The 14,979-nt window shown below is 48.2% G+C and overlaps 1 protein-coding gene and 1 long non-coding RNA gene across 3 annotated transcripts in view; one reads left to right on the top strand and one right to left on the bottom strand.

Annotated features, from left to right (window-relative positions):
* Window positions 1-14,979, bottom strand: part of LOC115090217 (coiled-coil domain-containing protein 57-like) — a 166,928-nt gene that overhangs the window by 38,648 nt on the left and 113,301 nt on the right. The window contains exons 6-7 of the mRNA XM_029599029.1: window positions 9,659-9,775; window positions 5,587-5,776 (exon numbers count right to left, since the gene is read on the bottom strand). Of these exons, the coding sequence (XP_029454889.1) occupies window positions 5,587-5,776; window positions 9,659-9,775 (307 nt within the window). The remainder of the gene's footprint in view (window positions 1-5,586; window positions 5,777-9,658; window positions 9,776-14,979) is intronic.
* Window positions 1-14,979, top strand: part of LOC115090218 — a 33,588-nt gene that overhangs the window by 6,839 nt on the left and 11,770 nt on the right. The window contains exon 3 of one of the 2 annotated variants that reach the window (XR_003856346.1): window positions 4,371-4,541. The exons of the other annotated variant lie outside the window; for it this stretch is intronic. This is a non-coding gene — a long non-coding RNA (uncharacterized LOC115090218). Of the gene's footprint in view, window positions 1-4,370; window positions 4,542-14,979 lie in introns of those variants that run through there. 2 annotated transcript variants of the gene reach the window in all.

Below are 14,979 nucleotides of genomic sequence, written 5' to 3' on the forward strand. Positions count from 1 at the left end.
CGGAAACCGGCTTCCATCGGGAAAGTAATGCTGATTGCAACGGACGCAGATGAGCAAAGGCCCAGGGGACCAAAGCTAGCGTTGAAGCCATAGAACCCAAAACCGTCAGGTAATCGGATACCAGGGGAAGCCGAAGCGACAACAAGCGGCGCACTTGCCCCTGCAGCTTGAGGACTCTGTCCTTGGATAGAAAAACCTTGCCCCTCTTCGTGTCGAACAGGGCCCCCAAGTACTCCAGAGACTGGCTGGGTGCCAGATGACTCTTGCTGAGGTTGACAACCCAACCCAGGGACTGCAAGAGCGCGAGGACTCTGTTGACTGCTTGTGAACACTGAACCTCGGACTTGGCCCGAATCAACCAATCGTCCAGGTAGGGGTGTACGAGGAACCCCTCTCTTCGGAGGTGAGCCGCAACCACCACCATCACCTTGGTGAATGTCCTGGGAGCCGTGGCCAGCCCGAAGGGAAGAGCCTTGAACTGATAATGCTTGCCCAGAATGCAGAACCTGAGGAACCGGTGGTAAGACGGCTGGATGCCAATATGAAGGTACGCTTCCGTGAGGTCCAATGACGCCAGAAATTCGCCGGGGTGCACCGAGGCCATCACTGACCGGATTGTCTCCATTTTGAAGTGTGGAATGCGAAGACATCTGTTTACCCCCTTGAGATCTAGAATTGGCCTGGAAGCCCCGTCCTTCTTCGGCACGATGAAATAAATGGAATAACGACCTTGGCCGCGCTGCTCGAGTGGTACTGGGGAAATCGCCCCCAAAGCCTGCAGGCGTTGCAGGGTCCCTCTTACCGCTGCGCACTTTATGGGGCACTTGCATGGCGACACCAGGAACTTGTCTGTCGGAATCCTGCAAAATCTAACACGTAACTGTGATTTATCACGTTGAGGACCCACTGTCTGAAGTTATCTTGGCCCATTCCTTGACAAACAACTGCAGCCGAGCTCCCACGTTTGGACCGAACGACTGAAGCTGAAGCGAGGGATGGACCGGCCGCATCTCATTGGGAGGCCTTGGAGCTTGAGCCCCCCGGGGTTCCACCCTGCCGAAAGGACTGAGTCCATGAGGACGACCGTGAGGAACCGGAACGATAGGAAGGACCTGCGGACCTCTGGAGACGGGACCTTCTGCTACCACGGAAACGGGCCCGGTTGGAGAAGGAGGATCGGGCTCTGACCCTATCCTCAGGCAACCTGAAAGCTCTATTCTCGCCAAGAGACAACATGAAATCGCCCAACTCCTTGCCAAACAATAATTTCCCTTTAAACGGCAGCGCCCCAAGATGAGCCTTGGATGAGCCATCTGCGGCCCAATTCCGGAGCCAGAGGAGCCGACGGGCCGACACTGCCGAGACCATGGACCTTGCCGAAGTACGAAGGAGGTCGTGTAGCGCATCGGTACTATACGCTATTGCAGCCTCAAGCCGATCTGCTTGTTTGGCCTCCGCTTCCGAGAGACCTGCGTTAGCCTGGAGGACCTGAGCCCATCTCAAACTGGCCCGCTTAGCGAAGTTACTGCAGATGGCAGCTCGGACCCCCAATGCTGAGACTTCGAAGATCTTCTTCAGCTGTACCTCCAGCTTTCTGTCCTGTATGTCCTTGAGAGCCGTGGCTCCTGTGACAGGAATTGTCGACCTCTTTGTCACGGCGGACACCGCAGCATCCACCTTCGGAAGTCGGAGAAGTTCCAGCGCATCCTCTGGCAACGGGTAGAGCCTGTCCATAGCTTTACTAACCTTCAGGCCCAACTCCGGAGTGTCCCACTCCCGGAACAAGATATCCGAAGCCGTAAACAGAAAAGGAAAAGCTACTGCTGGACCCGTGAGCCCCAGCAGTACCGGATCCATGTTTGCTGCCTGCCGGGGTACCACCGGCGGCGCCTCTACCCCCAGTTCCTGGAGGATAGCCGGAATAAGCGGGGTTAGTTCCTCTCTGCGGAACAACCGGACCACCTTTGGGTCAGCACCCTCGACGGCCAGCGTTCCTTTCCCCGCTCCCGGCTGAGAAGGACTCTCGTCTGCCGTATCACCGGCCCCCCCCCCGGGGGCTCTGCAGCCGGGTCATCTTCCTCCTGGGAGGTAGAATCTGAGTCCGTAACCTGAGGCATCCCCCGCACAGGGCGCTTCCGCCGCATTGCGTCGCCCTCAGGGACCGCCGAGGATCTCCTCTTCCAGGATCCAGCTGATCTGCTGGAACCCTTCGCTTTCTTCGGCCTCCTTTTGCTCCGTTTATATTTTAAGATTTTGCGCAAAAGTAGCGCAAAATCGGATGAGCAGGAGGACCCGGAGCCCGCAGTGTCCTCTTCAGACCCGGACCCCTCATGGGACCGGGCCTCCCCAGGGGCTTCCCCCGAGGGACGTTGTTGTGGCGAAAGCGCGGGAGGCAAGCCACCATTTGCGACTGCCACCCGCGTGGCTTCCCTGACTGTGGACAAAATGGCCACCGTTCCCGCGCTAAGCGGGAACGGGTCCCCCGGGCCATCAGCAGCAGCGGAATCGCGAGGCGGCGAACGCGGCGCCCGGGATCGACCTTCCTGAGAGACCCCCGAAGGACCTTCGCCCCCGGCAGCACAGGACGCGCAGACGCTATCCAGGGAGAGGCGAGAACGCGCCGAGCTGCACGCGCGGCAGACGGATCCCCTCGGCATGCGGCCCAGATGGGAAGGAAGGCCCCGTGTAAATCAAGGTTAAAACGGCGCGGGCGGCGACGAAGACGGCCCCCCCCCCCCCGAAGGAACGGAGAGCCGGCGCGAAGGAGAAGCCGCGGCACAAAACAAAACAGGCAAACACTTTTTTTTTTTTTTTTTTTAAAGAAAACTGCCGCTGTCCACGGTCCTGAGGCTCCTGTTCCAGCGGGGGTGAGTGAACCGGGCTCCCCGGTGTCACCCCCGACGCTGCTACTTCCCTAGGCGGGTCCTCGACCCTAGCAGCGGCCTCAACCAGGGGGGGATGGTCCCCTCAGAACCTTCCGAACCCCCCTGGGAGGCTGGACCAGCGGGGTGTATCCTCTCAGCAGAGGAAAAAAATTCCTAACTTTTTTTTTTTTTTTTACATACCAATCAAATCCCAATTAAGTAAAAGAACCTTAACAACCAAAGGAAAAAACCCCCAGGGAACAGCCAAAACCCCCAGGGACCAGGGCTGTGACCAAACCTGCACCATCTACTGGAGACAGAGTAAGACTGAGGGGCTGTGACAGGAGTGTGACCATATATGGGTGAGCCCGACAGCTCTTGCTCTGTCTCCATCTACTGGTGCGGAGTCACAACCCAGGTGTCCTGGACTGATCCTGGTACGTACAGGGAATGTGCTGTTTTAATGGCGTACCTGTAAGAATACGAGCTGCATTGTTTTGTATTAACTGTAGCGGTTTAATCCTTGACAGCGCCCAATTAGTGAGCCATATTATCTTCAGTCTTTCTGGGATCCCCCTTCTGGTGCAGTCCAGGCACCATCTCTAGTGGCCCATGACAATATAACAAATCCAGTAAGACAAACGATCTATGCATCTTTTGTCAGCTCATGTGCACATATCCACTAGTACAGTATTTCCCAACCGCTTTGCCACGGCATACTAGTGTGCCATGACTAACCTGCAGTTAGCCAAGTATGAAAAGAGAAGGTGCCAGCAGTCTTCCATTTTTTTCCCTTCCTAGCCTGCAGGATGTCATCCTGCCAACAGAGGGCATAGGAGAGCAGCACTAATCTGCTGTTGCTTTCCTCTCTGCTAGCTCTCTCTTGCAAGACATGCTGACCTTGTGCTGTTACTAGTGCAGAGGCAAGCCAGCAGAGGAGGAAGCAGCAGTAGCAGGTAAGTGCTGCTCAGAGTTGTGTTGGCTCTGGGAGGGAGAGGGGGAGAAATAGTTAAATATGCCAAAGGGTATGGGAGGAGGGAAAAATAAATGTGCCATAGGGTGTGGGGGAAAGGGAAGGTGATGATGACAAGGGCTAGAGTGAAGGTAGGTGGCTGGACAAGGATGGTGATGATATATAAGACGGGTAGAAGGAGAGGGAAGGGAAGGTGACAATGTCAGGGGAGAGGGAAAATTAAGATGATGATAATGCTAGAGGGTTGGAGGTAAGAGATGATAATGTCAGGAGTGGGGAAAAGGAAAGGGAGGGTGATGAGAGTAAGGGGTAGAGGGAAGCTGATTATGCCAGAGATAGGATGACAGGAAGAGAAGATGATGATTATGAAAGTGGCGGTGTGCCATGATGAAATAAACCCTGTGCCAGGTGTGTCACAACACAAAAAAGATTGTCATTCCTCCTCAAACTGTCTGAGATATTTCTGTGCCTCAAGTGTGTTCTATTGATCCTATGAAACTGATTGTAAATGTCTTTGTTTCACACATTACCAGAAGTGAGGAAATTAACAACCATGGAAAGTTGCAAGTGATGTTTTCGCAGACTAGAAACCAAGAGACTGCAAAGTTCACTGTCAGCATGGATTTGTTGGCCCACAAATATCAGAATACAATGTTTGGTTACTTTGTGGGACTGGAAGCACTGGGACTTTTTTCCAATAAAGATTAAGAACCAAACAAAAGCTTTGAGCAGATCAATTAATTCACTTCAGAGCATTTCTCTTTACTGCTGCTGTCACATAGAAAAATACATCCATGCTTCACTAACCAGGGACTCTCCCAGGTGACCTTCTCTCTCTCCAGAGCAGGATCAGCACAGCCCGGATGCCAGGATACTGCCATGAAGGCCCCCACAAGCAGGACACTTTTTCCATGCACCGCAGTGGCAGCCATGTTATTGACACTGTACGGCAGTAAAAACAAAAAAACAGGCCCCCACACTGTTGTAAATGTTGCCCTCACTTTCTCGCTGAGCCCTGAGGACTTAAGCTTTCACTCTTCTACCGCAGGATAGCCAGGCTCTTGCTAAAACACTCTTGCAGCTCGCATGTTGCTGCTATTGCAGCTCTCCATTTTTTAAATAAACATTATGTGGCCAAGAATAAATCACCCCACAAAAAATGAAAATGAGGGTACTTTCCTGCTGCTGGGGTCCTTCTTCCTTGTCTAGATACCCTAAGTCAGGAAATTGGGGAAAATATGGGAAGAAGAGGGAGGGGGGAAAGGGGGAACCAGCACCACTAGTTTTCAGTCCCCCATCACTAACAGAGTCCAGCCAGATAAGGGTCACCGACTCCCCCCCCCCCCCCGCTCACCCTTTCTGAACCAGAGGGGAAGGTCCAGGGTGACCAAAAGAGTCCTGTTGGGAGTTTATCCACCATGTACACACTGCAGATTTGGCACCTCTACCATTTGATGTTTCCAGCAAAGCTTTCATTCTTTGTCTCCATTTGCCAGTAGGGGAGAAAACCCAGCATCTAGACTGGTCTGGTGGGATGATTAGGAAGTAACATTTTATAAGATCATAGAATGATAGGGCTGGAAGAGCTCTTGAAGAATCCTCATTCTGGCCTACCGTTAGGCAGGAATATCTGTTAATTAAAGACACATGCAGTACTATTTGAATTTTATAATCCAATTTATAGAACCTGTAGAATGGTAAAGAAATATAAAATTTTACATACCTTTCTTTTTTTTTTTTTAATCTTACCTTGCAATGTGTCACCTTGAGTACTAGAAACTGAAGGACTTGAGCTCATATCTAATATCTGCCACACATCCTGGAGAGAAACATCTCCAGGACATGAGCTACCAGATTGCACAGACTGGTGAAATTCTGGATGTTTATTTTCATTTTGCTGATCTGATCCAGAATTTAACACAGGAGATTTCAGATAATTCTATAACAATAAAAAAACAGAACCTTTATAACTGACTGGGTTTCACATATTACAGGAAAGACCTCTGGTTTTCTGTAGCAGCTTAAGGAAAAATACAAGGCATGAATTAAAAATTCAATGCAGCTTTTTCATGATTCTGAATGACTATGGAATATTTTCAAAGTAGTTTCATTTAGTCATAAACAGCAGTGGAACTTGAACTGCCCACTGCAATTTAAATGAAATTTCATTTGCTTGAGAAAGCAAAGTTGCTTACTTGTAACAAGTGTTCTCTATGGACAGCAGAAAAAACTGCAAACAAGCGGGTCGATACAGTAAGGAGCGGTAGGAAGAGCTGCGTTAGTGCCGGGCGCACCCGCGTTTTCCGCACGCACAGTCCGGCTCACCTACCGCTCGATACTGTATTTAAATAGCTTACAAATGCAAGCCGCGTCCAAGAAGCGTCCGTGAAGCATTAGGCCCGCGCAACCCATTTTACTGTATAGGCGCTTTATACAGCGCCTATACAGTATCCTGGGTGCGCTGGTACCTGTCATTTCAAATGTCATTTCAAATGACATTTGAAATCCCCTCGCGACTCGACATGTAAAGTTGAACTTACTTTTCTTGCAGCCCTCCCCCGGAGACGGACCGCAGCTGAGTAACGTAATCCAATGGTACCAAGTCAGCTTCTATTCTCTCCTAGCCCAGAAACTTCTTTTGAGTTTGCTTTAGGCATGAGTGGGTGATTCCACGCTGACATCACCGTGTTCCCTCCTTCACAGGCTGATACAGAACGGTGTGCTCAGCTGAGCTCACCGTTTACCACGCAATTGGCTGCAGGTTTCTGACCCGCGTCTATTACCCCCTATATTGTAAGGAGTAATAGTGCGTCGAAAATGTGCAGCCAACCCCCCAAAAACTAATAGCGCTCATCACATGCAAATGCATGTTGATTAGCCTAATAGTCGCCCAGGATACTGATATAAAATGTGCGGCCAAGCCGCACATTTTACTCTCAGAAATTAACATCTGCCCAAAAGCAGGCGTTAAATTCTAAGCAACCCGGAAAAGTGTACAGAAAAGCAGAAAATGCAGTTTTTCTGTACACCCTCCAACTTAATATCCTAGCGATATTAAGTCGGAGGAACCAAAAAAAAAAATAAAAAACGGACGCTCAATTTTACTGGCATCCGTTTTCCTAACCCATGGCTGTCAGCGGGTTCGGAAACCGACACAGGTAAAATAGAGCGTCGGTTGTTGGGACCCACTGACAGCCACCTCTTTGCTAATAAGGAGGCACTAGGGATGCGCTATTGTCCCTAGTGCTTCCTTATTAGCGCACCACCTCATTTAAATAGAGAATCGTATGTCCAGGAGAGATGCCTGGGCGCTCAACACGGAGCGCTGGCTCTTCCGCATATTGTACTGTATCGGACCTGTCAGTCTTTCCTCCAGCTTGTCTTCAACTTCCCGTGAAGAAGGGAGGGATTGTACGGATGTTTGTTCTGCTGTCCATGGAGAACATCAGTTACAGATAAGAAACTTCACTTTCTCTGTGGATAATTATAACAAACTAGACACATAAGATAAGATTCCCCAACTAGAAATTGTTTAATGTTTCCCTTCTTTTTAATTTTCAACCAATGATTATTAAGCAGGAAGCTGGGCAATTACTTAAGAATGTTACTATGCACACATTGTCCAAATTTACTGTCTTCACGAGATTCCTGCTCAAGATAATAGGGTTTGCAAAAGTAAGTAATGACGACTATATGTTGCTGCTTTGCAGATGCCTTGCATAAATGAGTTCAGATGTGCTAATATGGTGGCGATAGCTCTTAGCTGATGGGCTTTGATCTTATATGGCATTTGACAGTCTTTCGTCTTATTTCAGTAGGAAAGCCATCTGGACAAAGTTTGTATTGTTATTGTTTCCTTGTTTCCATCAAAAGCTATGAATAACTGAGTCGTCTTTCTAGGAAATTCAGTTCTTTGTGGGTAAAATAAGAGAGCCCTTCTACAGTCTAGTGTTTGAAGAATTTGTTCTTTTGGAATTGCATGTGGCTTTGGGAAAACAAATTGGTAACACAATGGTTTTGTTCAGATGGAACTGGGATACTATCTTAGGTCCAGATTTACTAAGCCATGATTTTCTTTAATTGAGAAAGAGCCAAAATATCGCAAGGGGCAGTTCCACGATATTTTGCGCCTCCCATCAAAATATTGTGGCATTATGGCCACATTCTTTTGTATTGTGGGGAAAATCCACGATACAAAAAAACATGGCTGAGGCCTCCTAAATACACGATGGCAGTTCCTTATGCACAGAGCAGTCATAGCTTTAAAGGCCATGCAGCATGAGACCACAACCCCCACCTAAAGTGTTAAAAAAAGCCATTGCGGGTCTTCCAAGACCTTCTGCCCACCCCAATGCTGCCTTAAAGGGCAGCCCTGCAAAAAAAAAATAAAAAAATAGAATAGTAACTGCGTGGCAATGCCGATCCCCCTCCTCAAACCCCTACCCATTAAATCATATACGCCCACTGGGCAAAGAAATGGGCCCCCCATTTCATAAACCCTCTTCCCCAGGGCTCCCCCTTTTCAATTAATGATACCCAAATGTAGGATTCCCCCCCCCCCCCCTCAATCCCCCAAAATTACCTAGGTGGGCTAGTGCCTCCCCCCCAGTCCCCCCTGGCCTCCCCATACCTTAAAGATACTCATTGGTTGTGAGTGGAGGGCCCGGGGCACCGGGGCACCCTGGTCGACTCCATTTTGGAATGGCACTTCCTCTGCACAGGTGCCTGATGAACAGGACCTGATATTTCATTCCTCTGCAATTGGCTATTCCTGTTTCCCACTACTGTTCAAGATCTGGCCTGCTTCCTGACCTTGCTTCCATCTGCTGCCTGCCCTGATACTTGCTTGTTTCCTGCATCTGAATGGACTCCATCTGCCTCGACCTTGTCTGCCTGACCACATCTCTGCTTCATGATTCTCGTCCAGTCTGTTCCAGTATCCAGTCCTGCCTGTACCAGAGTGCTGTCCTTGTCTTGTCTAATTCCATCCTGCTTAGCATCCATCCTTGCCTTGTCATGCCTGCCAAGCTCGCCTTTGTGCTGCCTGCCTTGCCAGCCTACCTTGTCCAACATGCCCAGCCTGCCTTGTCTTCAGCCTTGCCTGTCCAGCTCTGCCTTCAGCCTTGCCGCCTATAACTGTGTTCCAGCCTGTGTAAACTCACCATAGAGACCTACTGGCCCCCAGAACCCAAGGGCTCAACCTGCAGGGAGGGGGCTGGCTAGGCGGAAGCGAGGCCCTTGTCTTGTCCTAAGCCACTACACACAGGAGGGTTTCCTAGACTCCGGGGCCTGTAACAGTGATATCTAATGACTCTCTTCCATCCCTTGAGGATTTTGTATTAGCTTCCCTACATTTTCTGGGATCTTTGCACAGTAATGTTTTTCATTTTCATGTTAACATGGCTGGTTATTTGGCATATTATTTTTCCATTTTCCTGGGCTTTTTTGTATTAGTTTCTTGTTTGTGCCTGAGTTGTGGACTTTTTATTCTTTAAGCAAATGCACATTAATATTGGTTTTGATGATAGTAACATTTTGTGTATTATATCTTTTTCTAATGCATGTATTTTTGCTTTGTAACATTGAAACTGTAAAAAAAATTAAAAAATGCATGTTATTGCCTGAAGAATAATCCAAAGCCACCTGGAAAGCTAGTAATTCCTGGAATAACAAAAATGTTTTCCTTCAAAATATATACAAAATTGTAAATGAATAGGTCTTCACACTACCTAAAATAGCATTTTATAAAAAGATTATGGGCATCAATACCAAAGTTTACCATCATTACATTAATATTAGAACTAATCGGCAGTGACTGTACCTGGGTTCTGGGTATTTGGTTTCCCTGGATGTTCTCTGCAAGCTCAGACTCTGTGAAGCTGAAACATTTTTTAACAGAAAGACCCGTGGAATGTTGACGCTGGGCATACTGCAGCTCCTGCCACACAAATCAGAATGACACAAAGATTTCACTTTCTCTTACGGTAATTACTCACCTACTTTCTGCCTCTCACCTATAAACTTTGCAAGCCCCTTTCTTGTCCATGGTAATAAAAAAATAGTCCCCCACTGCTTAAATAAGTCCCATTCTCCTCCAGAGGTTTATGTAATCTTAATCTTCCTTCTATGGTGCGGGTAGTCAAAACCTTTGCAACCCCCAGATTTTTCCCACCCTAGTTATAGGCCTAATATTTTCACGTGTTTTGAGTGGGATCAGAAAATAGCACATGTAAATTGTAGTTTCAAATCTACATGCATTACCTTCCATAGAATTTTTATCTGAACAAAACTCAAGTGCAAAATTCTAGAGATAGTGCGTATCTTTGGCATTTTTAAAAAGAGAAGTATGGGGAGATATGATGGAAGAATGCAAAACCACTAAAGTATGAAGAAGGTAAATTCATTGTGCCAACCTAAAGCTATATATTTTTTAACCTCCAATACAAGAACTAGGGGATACCCCCATGAAAATATTATGCCTATAACTAGGGTGGAAAAAATCTGGGGATGGCAAAGTTTTTGACTGCCTGCACCATAGCCCACCAATATCGCCCCTGCCTAGACCTCCAATCCCATTTTCTTCTCACTGGTAAGACCTCTGATTTCATTCCCCCACCCATAGACCTATAATTTCATTCCCTCCCCCCATTCCATGGACCTTTGATGTCCAATCCCTAGCCTGCAAAAGCTGAGAACACATGGAATCCAGTCATAAAACAGGAGGTAGTGAGCATGGGAACTCAGTCATTCCATCCCACATTCACAGGAACTGCATCAAAGCCGCGTGATTTGCGAATGTGGAGAGAGAGAGAGAGAGAGAGAGAGAGAGAGAGAGAGAGAGAGAGAGAGAGAGAGAGAGAGAGAGAGAGAGAGAGAGAGAGACTTGCTATAATGTCTATGCCCTACACAGGTATTTGTATCCCTATGAGAGGCCCACCTAGTAACTCGAGGTGGGGATTAGGTAAGAATGTAGGGGGTTGGGGCCACTTTCACATTCCACGTGAGACGTACGAACAGAACAGTGGTCTCTTGTGAAGATTTGAAGGCCTTCGGAGTGAGGAAGCTCACTCCAAGATGAGATTTGGACAATGTTCCTCTCCCACCTAGCTTGATGGACACTATACCTGGCAACAACAAGCTAGGTGGAGAGAACGTTGCCCAAATCTCTTCTTGGAGTGAGTTTCCTCACTCCAACGGCCAGCAAATCTTCACTAGAGGACCACTGTTCTTTCCGTAGGTCTCATGTTGAATGTGAAAGTGGCCCACAATTCTCCTGGCTGGACACTTTCATGAAAGCACCGTGATAAAACAACCAATCAATCATCGTGGTGCATGATGTTTTCGCGATTTGCAACTCCAGTTCCACGAATGGCGATGTTTGCCCTTAGATATGTATTGGAAGCATCAGCATAAGTTTCAAAAGACCATCATAACACCAGACAGCTTGTAGATCAATATTTGTCAAAAGCTTGCATGGATCATAAATAATCATAGGTCTCAGAGCACAGCAGCTTGGAACTTATTTTTTATATAATTTCTTTCTTTTGCACATAAAACATTAAGAATAACAAAAATCAATCACTTCCCGAGGAGGAAGGTCAATCACCTGGAAGCTCTTGCAATGAAGTATGCACTGGCACAGGATTTGAAGTATCCCACAATTCAGAAATTTTCCTCCATCTTGGACAGAAAAGTTTCTAATCTCCCTCTTCAGTCTTCAGGGCTTAAGGAGGCAAAGAAATTCTTCACCAGCTCCAATATCTGGTCTCACATTGACTGAGAAACCCCCTGAGCCAGAGTTGGAGAAGAGATATCCTCTGCAGAAATAGAGATTGACTCATGCTCACTCAGGACTGCCAGTAAAGCTGAAAAGGAACTCGGCAAAAATGGCAGCATCGCTGCCCCAGAAGTGGCCGATTCCAAAACACTTGTCATGGTTTGGCAGGCTTGACTTAGGAAGCACTCCCTCAGAAGTGGTACAGAACTGCAGGGCAGAACTGGAGCTGGTCTTCTGACTAACCAGCCCCCTCCTCCGCAGGTTGAGCCCTTGAGTTCTGGAGGCTGGTAGGACTTTCCTCCTAGCGAACATCATAGTTGAAATCAGGCACAGGCTGGGAGCTGGAGACGAGGCTGGGCTGGAGACGAGGCTGGAGTTGAGGCAAAGGCCAGAACCAGAGGCAAGGGTATGGCCTGGGAAAAGGACAAGGGGCAAGATAAGATCTAGACAAGGACAGAACTGAACAAGGATTGGACTAAACAAGAACAAGGCTGGACAAGGACTGGACTAGAAGAAGACAGGACTAGACAGGCAACAGGGAACAAGAAAGCCCAACAGGACACAAGGCTGAGCAAGGTAATCCTAGTAGTCCCGGGAGCTGCAAGGCAGGAAACATAGGCCCAGGCAGCCATAGAGCAATGTAGAAGAGCAAGGCAAGAAACCAAGGTAAGCTACAGAGCAAGATAAGAGGCCAAGAGAAGCCAAAAGGCAAGGCAGGAGGCCTGGGTATTTGCTTATTATGTATGTAACGATGTAAACCACTACAATCAATTCTGGAGAATGCAGTATATTAAAATGTTTTAAATAAATAAATAGATAAATAAGGCAAGGTAAAATAGAAAGGAGAAGGTGGCCAGGTGAAGGAGCCGAGGTGACTCAATGAAGAGTCAACTGAGGGACTGGACAGGCTGGGTTAAGAAGGCTTGGGGCTGAAGTGCCAGGTAATCAACAAGGTGGTGACTTGTGTAGCTGCAAGCAGGAATCACTGAGAACTCCTGATGGAGAGGAGGCTGCGCAGCAAGCAAAACCATGGCACGGGGAGCCTGCATAGCAGGCAAAACCGTGACAGTAACCCTCTTTTAAGACCCCCTCCTCTTGGGTCTCATTTGCCATGGGGGCTGTAGCTAGTAGGTTGGTTATTGAAGGCGGAGGTGGGAATTTTAAATGTCTGGTCAGCAGGTATTGGGTCAGAGTCTTTCCAAAGCTGAAATACTGTGGCAGAGTCTCTTTGATAAAGGGCTGCTGGACCAGAGTCTTTCTGAGGCTGTGGTCTTGAATCAGAGTTTATTTGGCGCTGGAGAGAGAGTTCAGGTTCTCTCTGGTGCTGAAGCATGAGATCAGAGTCTTTCTAGCACTGACATATGGATTAACGTTCCTTGGGTGCTCAGGTACTGGGCCAGAGTCTCTCTGAACCTGGACTGGTGGATCAGCGTTTCTCAGGTGCTGGGTGGCTGGGCCCACATCTCTCGAGCATTAGGTGGCTAGGCCCACATCTCTTGGGCACTGCATAGTGGGACCAGAGTTTCTTGGGCACTGGGTAGTGAGGCCAGAGTCTCTTTGGCACTGGATGGCTGGACTAGCATTTCTCTGAGACAGGGCTGCTGGTTTGGAGCCTCTACAAGGCTGGACTGCTGGTTCAGAGCCTCTCAGCCGGGCCTACTGGTTTGGAGCCTCTCAGAGACTGGACTACTGGTTTAGCGTTTCTCGGGTGCAGGGCTACTGGCGCAATGACTGTCTGGCACTGGGCTGCTGGAGCAGTGCCTCTCTGGTGGTGGGCTGCTAGAACAAGCTCCACAGGGTCAGAGCTCTATCAGCAGGCTCCTCCTGGAGTGGATCAGCTGGATGGACCTCTCTCCTCCTGGAGCAGGTCAGCTGGACCGACTGCTCTTCTTGTAGTGGATCAGCTGGTCTAAAGTCCCTCAGAAGAGAATCTGTTGAACTAGGTCCCTCCTGGAGTGGAACTGTAGAACTGGGCTCCTCCTGGGGCTGAGGTACAGCTCAGACCAGTAGCACTTGAAATGGGATTATTGTTCCCTTAGCCTGGAAAGGCAGTATAGAATAAGCAGACAGAATTAAAGGTGTTTTTACATCACATGGCTGACCAGAGGCACTGGTCTTCCCCAGAGACAGAACTGCAGATGTGGTGGGAACAGCAGTCTGGAGTGAATTCTGTGTAGCTGGACTGAAGTTATTCAGAGCCTTGTTCTCACAGGAGTGATCCAGAGAAGGCAGATATGGGAAAGAGACACACTACTTTCCTAGAAGTCAGAGCTAATCTTGTTAGGGGTTTGCTGCCTGCAGCTGATGGCAGCTGGGCTCCATGGGTTGAATTAATTAGCTCTTTCTGTTTCAAAACCTGTGCCGTCTGAGACAATGGCAGAGGAACTGAAGAAGTACTGCATACAGAATTTATCCTTGCTAGTAAGAAATTTAAATTGGGTTGGCAAGTTGTAGTTTCTATTAGTTGTGCTTTTCAAGGGGGCTTGTGTTGGGTGTTAAAGCTCAATTTACCTTATAGGTGCTTGTTTTAATTTTCTTTGGCTGAGTTTACTTGTGCCTGGATGTGCTGTGGTTTTTAAGGGAGCTGGGCTGGGAGCTTCCTCAGCAGACTGCATGCCTTTCAAACTATTTGCTGGGGGAACCACAGCATCAGAGTTTTTTAATACATAGTGCATATTAAATTGTGAATTGGACGGTGGACTGGTTGCAAGATGCTATCTATAGGTTTCTTCAGGAGACCTATACCCAAGAGTATATTTACATCCCCACCTTTTAGGATTAAAGGACCAACATCCAACACAGTCTGGAAATACCAGTGGATTTTTAGCTGGGCATCTATTGCATCTCCAATAGATTAGGGTCTAGGGTACAATCATATCGTCAGAAAGTGGGAATCATAGCTTGGGATCTGGCGGGGGTGCAGTGCAAATGCAACAGGCATTTTTGGATGCAGAATTTGTATACCACCTCCCTAAAGTCAAAATTAGGGAAATGACAGGTAATGCATTCTAGAAGCTGCAGAGGATTCCAACAGTGATATTCTTCACAAACTCTGTAGCAAGCAGGGGATATAGCAGAATGAAAAGAAAATTTTCTTTGATCACCAGGATGGCAGAGAGTCCTGCACCTACACCTATGGGAGTTGTTTGATATCTTCATTCTGTCACAGTATGGAAGGCAGGACTCAGGGGGCACCCCTACAGGGCAGGACTGGAGCTGGTCTTCTGCCTAACCAACCCCTTCCCCCGTAGATTGAGCCCTTGGGTTCTGGGGGCCAGTAGAATGTTCCTCCTGGCAATCATCATAGCGGAATCAGGCTCAGTCTGGGAGCTGGGTCCAGGTACTTGCTGGAAGCTGGAACCAGG

This window comes from Rhinatrema bivittatum, chromosome 4 (genome assembly GCF_901001135.1).
Source record: "Rhinatrema bivittatum chromosome 4, aRhiBiv1.1, whole genome shotgun sequence".
NCBI lineage: Eukaryota > Metazoa > Chordata > Amphibia > Gymnophiona > Rhinatrematidae > Rhinatrema > Rhinatrema bivittatum.